This window comes from Nyctereutes procyonoides, unplaced genomic scaffold (assembly GCF_905146905.1).
Source record: "Nyctereutes procyonoides isolate TBG_1078 unplaced genomic scaffold, NYPRO_anot_genome, whole genome shotgun sequence".
Lineage (NCBI taxonomy): Eukaryota > Metazoa > Chordata > Mammalia > Carnivora > Canidae > Nyctereutes > Nyctereutes procyonoides.
Genome location: NW_026575133.1, coordinates 19171734 through 19186549, shown reverse-complemented (window position 1 = coordinate 19186549; position 14816 = coordinate 19171734). Strand labels below are relative to the sequence as shown.

The 14816-nt window shown below is 43.5% G+C and overlaps 1 protein-coding gene across 4 annotated transcripts in view; it reads left to right on the top strand.

The window, feature by feature from the left end:
* The window catches only part of GFRA1 (GDNF family receptor alpha 1), a 204158-nt gene extending 190531 nt beyond the window's left edge, over positions 1–13627 (top strand). For all 4 annotated transcript variants that reach the window (XM_055300300.1, XM_055300301.1, XM_055300298.1 and 1 more), the window contains 2 exons: positions 10356–10409; positions 11540–13627. In XM_055300300.1, coding sequence (XP_055156275.1) covers positions 10356–10409; positions 11540–11695 — 210 coding nt within the window. In that variant the 3' untranslated portion in view covers positions 11696–13627. The remainder of the gene's footprint in view (positions 1–10355; positions 10410–11539) is intronic.
* Positions 13628–14816: the final 1189 nt, after the last annotated feature.

Sequence of the window (14816 nt, the reverse complement as noted above, 5' to 3'; positions counted from 1 at the left end):
TTGTCAAAAAATGGGAATAATGACTTAAGGATGGGGATGGGAAGACTAGACCCCCTCAGTGCATTCTAGGAAGAGCCATTAGGCCAAATGCACCTGTGGTTTAAGAGGGCAGTGAGGCTGGTCCATCAGAGGGACAGTAATTCAGCAGTTGGACAATTGCTTAACCCAATTGCCGGGTAATAAACATGCTTAATAAAAAGGAATAGGACATCTGCACCATCTTGGCCATAAATATGCTCTCTTGTTCTGGGTAATCTACAAGAATACCTCTGAGCACACTTAGATCACCTACTATAAATAAATCCAATTTCTTGTATCCCCTACTGACCTTTTATCCTTAGGACTTCCAGCCAACCATGTCTCCCTGAATAACAGTCTCTGCCTTGTATTTGAGCCTTGGGGCTCATGTGTGGGAAGAAAATGGCTCCGGTTCTCTTGTGAGGTTCAACAGAAGGTTCTCCTTCACTGGACCCTTCCTTTTTGAAGCCCAAGAGGAGTCTTACCATGGACAGGGCTGTCGAGACAGGAAACTGAGGATGGTGTCTGCTGAGTAGACATCGTAGGAGTTTCCCCAGAGTGGCTGTTGCTGTCTATTGCATGCATGACCCCTGGCTTATTACGCCTCCACGGGCACCTCTGTAGCTGTCAGCAGAATAACCAGAACTACTTCCACGGGTTGATCTTAGGGTTATGGAAGATAATGTGTGCCATGTCTAGCATGGAGTTCATGTGCATGGATTTTGGAGTCAAGGGGACGGAGATTGGATAGATGCTCTCTCAGTGCAGGCATTCCAGCGGCAGAAACATGGCAAGTCCCAACCTCTCTGAGCCCTTGTTTCCTGATCTGTGCAAAGGAGAGAGCCCCACTCAGAAAGTCGTGTGAGCAGTTGGGAGTGTTCCATGAGTCTTAGGTGGGCTCAGTTATGGGCGGGAGCAGTCATGAATGGCAACTGGTCACAGTTCTCACTGTGAATCTACTTGGTTTTCCTCAATTATCTGTCTTTGTCTACTCAAAGCATGCTTTTCTTTAAAGTTTTTAAATTTTTGCTTTCACCTGGTTTTTCAGAGTACCAAGGGTGCTCCATCTTTTGAACAGAGGGTGAACAAAAGCCCGGGGTCGGTTATATCTGCAGACCACGGCGTTTTATATGAACCTTTAGTTAGCACCATAAGTCACAGAGCCATTACGGGGCCGCACTCAGCTGCACATAAATGCACAGGAGAATGAGAGGCTTAATAAATATGATCTGATGGCGATGAGAATGCGTGTCTGATGAGACAGGCTTCATGCACTTCTCATCAGAGACCACAATGAATCTTTTCTGTTGCTCTTGCACATTTGCATTTCTGACCGCACATTTGAGAAAACAAATGTTTCATTTTAGGGCCATCCCCCGAGTTGCCTTTATACCATTCTCACTGAATGTTTGCTCTAGAAAACGCCTCCCTTACCCCAAACCAAAATGTCTTTCACACATTGTTTGGCATAATCTTACTGTTAATTGGGCATAATTGTCTAAAATACAGGTCGTAATTGCTTCTTGTCTGAATATTTTACAAATCAAACAAGTTAACCATGAAGGAAAACACAGTTCTTTGATGTACTTTGCAACCTGTGTTTGCCCCAACTTAGAGAAAAGCAAAATAGATGCAAGATGATCCGGGGAGGTACGGAAGGGAGATAGGCCAGCCCAAGTGCCATGTTGGGCTGCCTGCTGTAGACAGTGTCTGCACCCAGCGCTACTGGCTATCTTGCCATTAGTGTTAAATTACAAGTGCAGGGCTGCAGGCATCCTTTTTATGGCATGCTGGAGACTGACGGGCAAGCCCGGGGGACTGCTTAGCTAATGGAGGGCTGTTGATATATCGTACTGGACTGTATCTCTTTCATTGCATTCATTTTTAAATCCAACGGCTCACAGGAGATCAAGAGCCAGTTCTATTCAATATCATGTTCACAAGCCAAATTAGCTTGAGCTTTTGCATTTCTCCAGCCCCTGACCCAATCCAAGAATACTAGCCTAGAGACCACAGGGATCCTGAGCAATCATCAACAGCACCCTGAGGTTTTTAAAGAGCATCCACCTTTCACATTTGATTCTCAGAACCACTCTGTGAGGTAAGCAGGAGGGCTGGGATTATTATAATTAAAGCTGGAGGTTGAAAAGCCAAGAATAGGACCTTCCTAGCCTGTATTCATTTTATCATACTTTATCAATCAAGCTGATAGCAGGAATAAGTTCTAAACTATAGTAGAAGCTCTCTTAACTGACCCTCATGTAACCAACTCATCCCGGAAGCCAACCTCTCCATTCTCTTGTAAATAGCTAGTGCCCAGGGCTGACCGGGTGCCCCAAGCTGGTCACCTCCTCCTCACCTCTGTCCTTGCTCTCTCCATCTGAGAGGCAGGCTTCGAAGAGTCAGGCCCATTTGTTCCCAAGCCTTTTTATGCTCTTAGAGCTGGTATTTTCCTTACAGATTTAAATCAGTATACATGAAGGATTGAAATAGGCGCACAAAAGAAAGCATAGTTGTTTTGATGAAAACTAAGCCAAATACAGTGAAAACGCCAAATTCCTTTAATAGATACCTTTGCATTAGGTGTGGGTGCGACAAAATTATAAAAGACTGAGAAAAATTATAAAAAATGTAAAAAAAATCTGCACTGAGATTCCTCTGAGGATATCAAACAAACATCACTCCTGGTTTAAAGAAACTAAAACTGGAAATTGTTGATCATGAATTAATTATAGGTGTAGCATCTGCAGACCATAAGCCAGGGAACTCCAATCAGCAAACTCTTTCTTTAAGAAACTTTTTTTTAATATTAATTATTTATTAGAGAGATCGCACATGAGCAGGAGGGGCGGAGGGAGAGGGAGAGAGAATCTAAAGCAGATTCAGTGCTGAGCTAGGAGCCTGAAACAGGACTCAGTCTCAGGACCCTGAGATCATGACCTGAGCTGAAGCCAAGAGCTGGACCCTTAACCAACTGTGCCACCCAGGTGCCCCCCAAATTTTTTAAATGGAAGATGGCCTTGGTAATGTACCCCCAAATCAATAAGTGACTGACATTCAGATTTGAAGGTAGAACATTTGTTATAACACCTACAATGAAATCTTATTATTCAGCCTTAAAAAAACAAGGACATCCTACGATATGCAACAATGTGGATGAATATGAAGGACATCACACTAAGTGAAATAAGCCAGACACAGAAGGACAAATATTGCATGATTCCACTTGCCTAAAATATCTAAAATACTCAGACTCCTGGAAGCGAAGAATGGCAGGTTGGCATTCTCTGGCAAGCACAACGGCATTGTGGTTGCCAGAGGCTGGAGGAGAGCAGAAACTTGTTACTCAGTGGGTGCACAGTTTCTCTTATGCTAGAGGAGTAGGTACTAGAGGTCTGCTGTGCAACATTGTGCCTATAGTTTAGGGATACTCTATTGTGCACTTCAAATTGTGATAAGAGGGATCCCTGGGTGGCGCAGCGGTTTAGCGCCTGCCTTTGGCCCAGGGCGTGATCCTGGAGACCCGGGGTCGAATCCCATGTTGGGCTCCTGGTGCATGGAGCCCTCTGCCTGTGTCTCTGCCTTTCTCTCTCTCTGTGTGTGACTATCATAAATAAATTTAAAAAAAATAAAAAAAAAAACAAATTGTGATAAGAGAGCGGATCTCATGTTCAGTACCCTTATCACACTTTTTTTTAAGCAGCTTTGGAATAAAAAGTTTGATACAAATGTGTAATTTTTGAGTGATTCAGTGATCTTACCTTTTAACTTAATTTCTCAATTGACAATCTATGGGCTCCAAACCGGTCAGGTAAGAGGATTACTACTCTAGGCTTAACCCTAAACTCAACATAAATTGCAGTTCAATTTGGAATACCCCATGGGTGCCAGGAATCCAAGACCTGCTAGACTCTGGAACTTGAAGCCACGTTTTTTTCAAGGCTACAGTGCAGCCCCTCCCCTCTCCCCACCCCTCACTCTGGCCTCATTTCAGTTCACTGCACTGACTTTGGAGGCCTGTCTAAACAGTCCAACCAGGATCTGAGCCTGGACTTCTTCTGGGTAAGGAAACATGACTTCAAGCCTCCCAAGCCCTTCTCCCCACTCCCATCTTCTGACCAGGCTCAACCTGCCCAGAGCATACCAGACTAATGAAACTTGGCACCCTGTGGGCCTTCCTAAACCTGTGCTGAGTGAAATATCTTTATAAGGCTTTCTTAGAGCTTAACATAATGAATGTCTTCTGGCTGAGGTTCAGTTCAGACAGTGTCTTGCCAGGAGTGTGTAGAAAAGCCACCGCCCCCTTCTCAAAAGGACACTTGCCCCATCTCATCCTTGCCCTCCATGTAGACCCTTAGCCCCTCCCCAATCTTGACCAGGGTCCATGGGGCTGGCAGAGATCAGCTTGGAGGACATGGATCCCTTCCTTGTGGAGCACAGGAGCCAGAACACAAACATCCCAGCCCAGGGGCTCAGAGCAGGTCTTATTTATGTGTCTACTTGTTTTACGCAGCTGACTTTACTGCACATTATTCAGACCAGTGGTTCCAAGTGGTTGTTACCAAGTTTGTAGGACAAACAAATCAGTAGGAAGGTGAGTTTCGAAACAGACAGTGGCAGGGATTTTGGAAAGGCTAGCCCACAGCTTGTGACCTCCCCAACAGCACTCACACCTCCCCAGGCTCTCCCAAATCCAACAAGCAAGATCCAAAGAGCTGAAGAGAGCATAATACTAGGAGAGCTCTGGCCAGACCACCATTACTTAGCTTGGATTCACTCATAGGCAGCTTCTTTTTTTCGGTCTGTTTTGTGTTGAAATTAATTTGGAGGAGTGCATATCAACTACACGATAGGATTGCTGTATGGGGAGTACTGCCCATAAAAGTCTCTAGTCGGGGGAGTCTATTTTTTTTTCTGCTTCTGCTCAGTTAACCTTCAGAATTAGGTGCACATCCTTCTTCCTATGTCTGGTCCTACCCAAAAATGTAAGACATGTAGATTTAAGTTGGGGAATGGCTGTTGCAGGAAGAACTCAAGCCACGGTTTCCCCTCCCAAGGCCCGATTTCTGCTGCAGAAGAGACCCATATGCTAATAAACTGGTATTGACAAGTGTGATGGATGCAGCCAGGTACTTAGTGCTGGGGAGCAAAGTTGATTGCGTTTTACAGTCTGTGTATTTCTCTGTTTATTGCCTGTATTTTGTCATTAAGCAAACAGGTCCCTAATATAGCAAATCTCTCTAATCAGCAAAGCAAGGGAGAGAAGAACCAGAAGCATCATTAATTATGACCATTTGGCTGCAGCCTGGACAGTCTGTTGCTATTGGATTGGGCGACTTCCTCTGGTTTTATTTTCTGGAGGTAGAGCAGAAACTGGCTCCCCTTACGTTGCCTGCCCTGCTGGCTGACAGCTGCCTAAAACCCCGAGATGAGGCACTGACTTCTCTACTGAAACGGAGTCCTGGAGCAGCCAAGGCCAGGCTCTGTGTCAATGTGCTTCTAAGTCTCTGATTCCCTAAACAGACCAAGTGTGCTGCTCCAAAGCCTGCTTCATCCCCGAGGCTCCAGGAGAGCCTACTGTGGGCAGAGCTTCCATGTGGGGGCTGCGGCTCGAGGCGTGGGGGTGGGTGCTGGACCGAGGGCTCCCAGAGATGTGTGTGTCTGTGCCTTCTGAACAGGAAGCCTATTGGCACCGGGGCAGGCTTTCCAAATGCTAATCACTGGGATCAAAAGCAGGAGCGTCCTCATTCTGACTCCAGGTAACAGAGGTTAACAGCATCTAATGCATTTATTAACCCTCTGGTGCCAGAGACTGGGGAGGTCTGGCCCTACAATTACAGTGCCGTGGAAATCCTATTACCCAGCGTGCCTGGACTAGCAGATTACTACCGGTGACAATTTTTTAACCCCGCTGGAAGGACAATGTTTAGGAAGTGCCTGAATACAAGTTCTCCGGTTTTCCAGAATGACAACAAGGCTGCTGGGCTGGAGATGGTCCTCACCTGTCCCTTTCATCCCCCCATCCTCAAGATGAAAACCCCGTGGTACTGTGGTTGGCTGGTGCTGTTTCCCCTCCACTCAGAGTCAGGTGGCTTCCCCCCTAACCACAGAAGTCTGAATTAGCTGCTAGGAAACATTCTTTCATAAAAGAGATTAAAGAATTCATTTTTCAACATGCTGTACTGGTGGTTAAAATGGACTTTTAGAAAAATGAAATCCACTCTCTTCTTCCCTTCTTTATCCTTCTTTCTTTTCTTTCCTTTTTTTTTTTTTTTCAAGAGATGTCATATTTTAAAGCCATACTGTCAGGTTTGGGGTCTAGATAGGTCCGGGCTGGCCATGCTCTGTGCTGGGTCCCTGAGTATGTCATTAATGAGCAGGGTGCTGGGTCCGCAGACAGGACCTTGAGCCGGCACTTCCATTATTCCACCCTTAGTTTTACTGGTTTAAAACTCAGCAGTAAGAAGTCCTCTTCTGGTTTCTAACTTACCTTCTACCTTACAAGATCTCAGAAATTTTGTTTGTTTTAATTTTCCTGGACCATCCCAGTTTTTATCACCTGAGAGACAATACTGAAAGTGTGTAAGTACTCTTTGCAGTAGTTGAAGATGTAGGCTACCCTGTAATTCTGTGTTTATGTTTATCACTCCTGACTAGCAAGACAAGTGATAGCTTGATGATGTTTCCAAAAATGCTCAGGATAAAAGCCCTTAAAATGTAAAAATAACAGGTTGCTTAGGCTTCTAAAATGGGCTCTAAAAGCCAGATTTTCATAAGTGGTCTCTGGATTTGCATAGCAGATTTCTGACCCTCAGTGTCACTGGAGGGATTCAGACTGCACACAGGACTCCTAAGCCTGCAGCCAGCTAGACAATACACTGGTCTTAATTCCCAGGCTCTGCCCCTCCATCTGCAGTTTATGAACCCTCACAGGCACCAACCCCCCAGGGTGGTGGGGGGCACCACCTGTACCTGATGCTAGTCAGTCTAGGCAGCAGATCCACTGGCTCTCGTAATGGGCACTTCAGGTTTGATGTAGGATTGGGGAAAAAAATACCTCATGTCTATACGTGATCTTTTGATGTTGTTACCCAGAATAACAATAACTGGTATTGTTAAAATGACAATATAAAACAATATAAAATATTCCAATAACTGGTAACATCTGCCCTTCGCTTTCTTTTTTTATTATAAATTTATTTTTTATTGGTGTTCAATTTGCCAACGTACAGAATAACACCCAGTGCTCATCCCGTCAAGTGCCCACCTCAGTGCCCGTGCCCTTCGCTTTCTAATCAGACTCCCAGACCTTCCTGTGATCCATGTGAGGTTCAGGTAGAACTCCAGGATCCGCTCTGCCTCTGCAGTGTGGGAGTTTCCACTCTAATTGGGAAGCTGTGTTAATATGCCATGTAAGCAGAGTATTTAAAGGCCGGTGTGCATGCACTGCTAAGCTTCTGGAGTGCTAAGTGCTTCTTTGGGTTGGGAAGGCATTTAACAGGGGAGAAGGCATTTTCTCAAGAGTATTTGCAGGGGCCTGGATACACACTATTATCTTTACTCTGCAGGTTATCTACTTATGCCAGTGAGAATGGTCCTCAAGGCAAGAAGAACTTGGAGATGCTTCCTCCAGTTATTGTGAAGCCAATGGGGCTACAGGGAGACAAGGCCTCACATTGACCATTTCCTTTAGGTAGATGCCAACAGGATGCCTGCTTTGGGGGAAAAAGAGCTCAGAGATTTCAAAGACCTGAAGCTGGTCTAAATGTTTTCTCATGTGTGATGGAGCAATAATCCCCACTGTTTCCAGATAGAAGGCAAGAGCCTGCATGCCTGTAAACCTACATGCAGTGTGAAAGCCTCAGTGACCAATGCGGGTCAGAAATCTACCTCTACAGATCTGGAGTCCCCTAAAACAGTCTGTTAAGACAGAAAACTTTTCTTATCCATTGGTAGGAGCCCCTTTATAATGATTTAATAATGACGGGCATTGTTACTAGTATTTCAGCAGATTCCTGAAGTGACTCAGTATGGCTAATGAGTACGTCAGATTGTGTATACAGTGGGTAAAACCCTACATATCAGTGCTAATCATACAGACCAGAATAGGAAGGAGGGCCCCTCAACCCTTCGAACTTCTAGGCCTATGGTTTAGGACACAGAGGCATAGTTTAGCTATGACCACAAGCACAGAAATAACTTGAAGGCACAATGTGTCCCAGACTAGAAGTCAGACTGCTTTCTCTGCACATTTTAGTGAACTTCTTAGTTATGCAAAGGCCATTAGCAAGGGTTTATGTCTTTTGTAGATTATGGCCTAGCAAAGAAAAAAGAGAATGAGATATTTTAAGGCCATTTTGGTATCTGGGCACAATTCCAATCTTGAACAGAAATAAAACATGTAAAGTTCTGTACATTATTCTCTGCAGGTAACAATGCAATGGACCAGATTTGCTATTACTATAGATTAAAAGTAGGCTTTTGGGTAAGGTTCAATTCCTCTTCTAATTTCTCCTCTGATCCTCTTATACATAACATTTAGTGACCTTTGAACAGCCTGGGGATGCCTCACAGTGTCTTATTTCTTCATGGCTGTTTAAAGGTTTCTATTTCATATTCGCAGCTGGCATATGCAAATATAGGTAAAGATTATGATACCTCCCCAGTAGCATTATGGTCAGTAAATTACTCCTTGGGTGAACAGGCCATCATCATCAGCCTAGCATGTCTTCAACGAGTTACAGAAGTTGAACGAGTTGCCTCTTCCTGCAACAGGCAGCCTGCCAGTTGCCATTCACTCGGAGCTGGGTGCCCAGACACTCCTTGATTCAAGTGTGATGCTTAACCAGGGTCATCGTGTTGGGACATGAGCTCTCTCTCTTTGGTGTCAACAGATTCTTGTTTTGGGGGAAGGAGGTTATTGGAGGGGAGTTCTTCATGTGGATTTGGGGGCAGGTAGAGCATGAAGAGTCAAGCATGCCAGGATTTCTGGGAAAAAAACACTGTAATGGAGGAAAGAGCACATTTTCTTTCAAGAGTTTTAGAGACCTGTTCTGTATCCTGACTCTACCAGTAAATGGCTATGTGACCTTGGAGAAGTCACTTAACTTCACTGCACTCTGTCTTCCTTTACAAAACAAAAGGGCTGTACTGGGTCAGCAGTTCCCATTGTCACTGTTTAAGCGATGGAAATTTCCCTTCAACTCAGCTGTCTGGTAGAAGCTCAGTGGGGACTAGTTCCCACGTGAGGAGATGGGGAGCTCAATGCTTTCACTGCCACTGCCCCGGAAGCAATTGTGTGATTACTGGATCTGGATCCATAGCACCCTGCACAGTTCCTCCAGGGGATCCATCTGTAAGAGTCCCTGCCCTGTGCCAGAACTCCTAAGCCATGAATGGGTTACTCAACTAGAGGACAGTCCCGTGAGCCCAGAGACTATATCCTTTGGCTCCTATCACCTGATACCCAGCTTTGGAAAATAGCTTGTCGACTGAAGCAATGAATAAAACAAATGAACAAAGAAGCTTCAGGAAAACCTATCTCTATATTACTAATGAAGGGGGATTTTTATTGCCACGTTTTTACCTCAAAGGCACATCCCCAAAATGAACATTCAGAGATATACATGAGTTCCAAATATGGATGACTTCAAAACTTGGGGTGCCTGGGTGTCTCAGTAGGTTAAACATCTGACTCTTGATTTGGGCTTAAGTCATGATCTCAGGATCATGAGCTCGAGTTCCATATTGGGCTCTACACTAGGCGTGGAGCCTGCTCAAGATCCTCTCTCTCCGTCTACCTCTGCTCTCCCCTCCTATGTTCTCTCCCCACTCTGGCCCTCCCTCTCATACTTTCTTCCCCCACCCCTCCCCTCCTATCTCTCAAAAAACAAAAACAAAAATAAAACTTCGTCTTTAGTAACCTAACCTAGTCTTGGGCTGCCCTCACTAGCCATCAGCCACAGGTAGCTACTGAGCCTTTGAAAAGGGGCAGGTCTGATATGAGATGTGTAATGTCAAATACGCCAGGTTTTGAAGAATTAGTATGAAAAAGAAAGTGTAAAGTATCTCATTAATGACTTTTTATATTGACTGCATGTTGAAATGTTAATATATTGTGTTAAATAAAATACATTATTACAATTATCTTCACCTTTATCTCTTATGTGGTTGCTAGAAAGTGTAAGATTATGTATGGGCTTATAGTTGTGACTCACATATTTCTATCAATGGCCCTGCCCTATACAACTAAGTGATGAGTGAATCATCAGTAATTATTATTCTGTACTGTTTATGAGTGATTTTATGTGTGTGTGCATGTGTTTGTCTTTCTGCAGGCACAGAAGCTGAAATCCAATATGTCGGGCAGTACACACCTCTGTCTTTCTGATGTAAGTTGTGTTTCTCCCTGGGTCTCCCTGCATTTCTAGAGACAGAATCCTTTGCACCCCTGGTGATGACATAAAGGCTCAAAGACAATGAGGTTTCAGGTCTAGGAAGACGATCTAAGGCACCCTCCATGTTTCTGTCCTTTGAGTCAAGTGAATTCTTCAGGTCCCAGGGCACAAAGTTAGACCTAATGTGGGACCCAAGATCCTCATCTCAGAGTTAGATCCAGCACAAGATACTATTGTTCCAGTGCCAGGAGACTATGTGACCATAGTCATGTAAAATTAACCAGCACAGAGGACATACAATAGTTCTCACTGCTTACCAGATGTCCTCTGTCTACAGATCCTTTGACCTCTGCAGCACCAAGAGGTACTGGTAGCTAGAGCGGGACACATTACTCTCCCCATTTTATGGGTGAGATGAAGGATTCTTTCCTGTGCCAATCATTGTGGCGGGTTTGGCATTATGAGGCTGAGGGAGTGCTGTGGTGGGGATAGAGTCACCCATCTAGGGAAGGATAGCTGTGCCAACTGGAAGTCTGAAAGTTGGAGTTCTGGTGTGGACTCTCCAGCTGATAAGTGGGGCAGGCTTCTTTGTCTAGAAAATCTACAGTTGAAGGGGCAAATGGAGATAAAAGTTGCTGACTGCCCTGCTGGTCTCAATGCGATTTGTGGCTCATCTCTGCATGAACTGATACTTGCCTGGACCAATTTCCTGAGATGAATCTTCCTACCCTTCTTCAGTGATGGTGAGGGACAGTGGGCTTCCTCCTAAGTCAGTATGAAAAGGAGAGGCATTCTTAGCTGTGGAGAGAGCCGGAAGGTAGGCATGAAGGAAGACACAAAGTGGATTTCAATAATCCGTAGTGGAGGAGTGCGAAGCAGGTGTTGGCCAGTTTATCATAAAGTATATAAGTGTATTATATCCAGTTCTCACCCAGATTCATGATTCCTTTCCATAAAACTACAAGTCAGTGAATGAAAATCTCCATGCAATATCTTAAAGGGTCAGCTTTGGTGAGTGGTACAGCTAGTTGGAGGTGAGGGTGGGAGAGAGAAAGAGTAAGGTTAAAATACACTGGGATAGGAGGAATACATGTGGGTGACAATGAAAATATTCTCTCTTACAGCGTGATTATGAAAAGAATGGTCTCTCTGGTCCTTCCAGCCACATAACCACAAAATCAATGGCTGCTCCTCCAAGCTGCGGTCTGAGCCCACTGCTGGTTCTGGTGGTAACCGCCCTGTCCACCTTATTATCTTTATCTTTGGCAGAAACATCGTAGCTGCATTGAAAAAACAATATGGACATGTAAAAAGACAAAAACCAAGCTATCTGTTTCCTGTCCTCTTGTATATCTGAAATTCCAGTTTTAGGAGCTCATTTGAGACACTGCAAAAAGTTTGTTCCAACTGGAACTTTTTGTTTCTTCTTTTTCTTTCTTTCTTTCTTTCTTTTTTTTTTTTTATTTTTTTTAAAGAGATCTTCTTGTGATCCTTAGGGCTTCTATGGGATACCTTATGCAGTGCTACATTCCATATTGAAAAGGCTTTGGGGCATGCTGTATTGCAAAGGGGCAGTTCGTAAATATGGCTGTAAAACAAACTGGGCCTATGTTTGACATGATGATGATGTTGATGATTTTAACACTTTAACTCTGGCCTTTACTAGCTAAAGAAGGACTTCGTATTTCTAAGGAATCTCCCGTATCTCATGTAATGGCCTTGGTTTCTGATGACATCACTTTAGCCTAACATGGGTGCAAGCTTATTTTGTCACAAAGCAAAGATTCTCACCAAGAGGATCTTGGTGGACTTTGTGCAGACAAGCTTGCACCAGTGCTTACCTTTCTATATGCACTAGCATTTTCCACACTGTTCGTGTACTGTAAACAGTTCTACACTCTCGTACCAAACAAATGACACCTGTCACATCAAAATGTTAGTGTCCGTCTTTGAATCAGAATAGAGGGGACGAGTGTGCATGAAACTTCGCAGTACCTTGATTACTGAATGACACTCTCCTAAGCCTTACCTGAGTGAGAAGCCCTTTAACTAACAAGAGTCAAATATAGCTGACATGTCATTCTAATACTCTTTACACATATGAGGTTATATGTAGAAAAAAAAATTTTACTACTAAATGATTTCAACTATTGGCTTTCTATATTTTGAAAGTAATGATATTGTCTTCATTTTTTTACTGATGATTTAATACAAAATACATGGAGCTCGTTTTCCTCTCGTAAGTAGTGTTAGCTCCAATATTAACTTCACGAAGACAGCTTTTCAAAAGCAGACTCCGAGGAGCCTCATGCTTTAGCAGAAAGCTCTGCATCACGTTACTGTGGACAGGCAAGAGGAAACAGAGCAGCCAAGTGTTGTCTTTTATCATTTCTTGAAATGCAAGCGTGCATACCCATGAGGAAACTGATGGCCACTTGTAAATGCCCTGCAACATCTGATGGCACCTGTGCCAATTGACACAATCTAGTACCTTGGTTTTCATGTTGCTTGACAAAGGCAGGTTTGACTGGGCTGGAGGACAGGAACATGCTGCCCTCTATTCTGAAGCAGATCTGTGCCAGGGTACAGTTCTTTTGCTAAGGGTTGTCTTGACTCTCAACGATGATGACCTGGTCACTGTTGAGAGTGATTTGGTTTGAAGGTCATCAGGAATCTACTTGCATCTTGTTATGTGTCCTCCATGACAGACTGTGACTGACTGTGGAAAGAAAGGCTACTGGATCAAGAGGACCAACCATAGGTCTATAGAGATGAGTTGGCTGGCAGAGATACACAGAACAGAACAGGACTTTGGAAACAAGGCATCTGGCTTGTTCACTGCTCATCATCTCCATCATTCTCGTCCTGAAGTGCACTTTTGAAGTCTGGTTGATGGAGACATTCAGAATCTACAATGATCGAGTGCTAGGAGCCATGCTTCTCCAACACTGAGTAGAGAAGAAGAGAATCCACCTGAATAGAGTGCTGGGAGCATTAATCTCCCCACATCAGTAGAGGGGCTGGAGGAGGAATCCAAGGTGCACAGTTCATACTGACCCCCTTTGCCCGCTGATGTTTGCCTTGTAAGAATTAATCAAACCACTGGGGTGGGAAATCTATTCAACCCAAGTTAAAGGCATAGTCTTTTAGCTCTATTGGTGTTTGAAGTACATTTATATCCAAATGTTAATAAACATAAATGTATAATACTACGTACCGAGTTTGTTCAGTTCAAAATGTTTTCAAGGAAAATTCATCAAACAAATTTGATTAGTGAAAGGTTTCCTAAAGACTCTTACTTTGTATAAACACATTAAATGTGTCGAAATATTTGGAATTCCAGTCATCTATGAAAGCATATCTCTTACAGAGCATATTTTGTTTTGATTAAGGTATCTCTGTGTATCTACACTGGACTAATTGCATATGGGTCTGATTCTATGTGATCTACTGTAGAAAGCTATTGATCCCTTCTGCAGTAAACAGCGGCTGTAATTAGCTTCAGATGACCGAAGAGGAAATAGGAGTTATCAGAGCTAACAAGGTAGCCTTCGGTGAAGAACTCGGGGATGTGCAACACATAAATTAAATTTTGGAAAGCCTCATCTATCAGCAACAAAGATCTCATTTTTCTTTACAGATAGAAGCATATTAGAGTTACCAAATTCTAAATTTGAAAATAAATTACTGATTAAATAAACAGGGGGAAGGATGTTCAATGACAAAACATTAGAGAGACTCTTACAGATTCATGCCAAGCCAAGTGTTTCTGCCATTCAGTGTGATTCTCAGTTTAACACAGTGAACCCAAAACACCATCATTTGCCCCAGGACACTAAAGCATGCAGGTGACTTAAACCTTTAACTTACTTGTGCAGCAGGGCTGACAGCAAAAATGATTACTTCCTATCTCTCAGTTCCTGCATTTGGGGTACCAGATGCAAGGGCCTTCTGCTGGGGTTTGGGCCTCTTGCAGAAGTTATCTCATTGTAGCTGATTTTGACCAAACAAAAACAGTAACTTATATCCATGTAGACCATGACTCCCACATCAAGTCTAGCTGTGCCCTGCTTATTTGAGAGAATGAAGAAAAGGGACAGTATTGCCAAACTGATTGGAAGCACATTGATTCCACTTTGATGTTAAATATCTTTGACCAATAATATGTTGGAGTATCTTTTTAATAGAGCACATGGAGGAAGAAGTGCACAATAAAGAAAAGGATTCATAATGCCATTTCCATGTTTATTTTTCCGTATCTGATTTCTTCAAGACCCTAGAGTATAAGTTGAGAATTACACAGATTATTTTTTATTAAGTATAGCGAACTGTATCCAGAGTACAATAAGAGTGTGGTTTTCATTTAAAAAAAATTAAATTATTGAACAATTCCTTATCCTG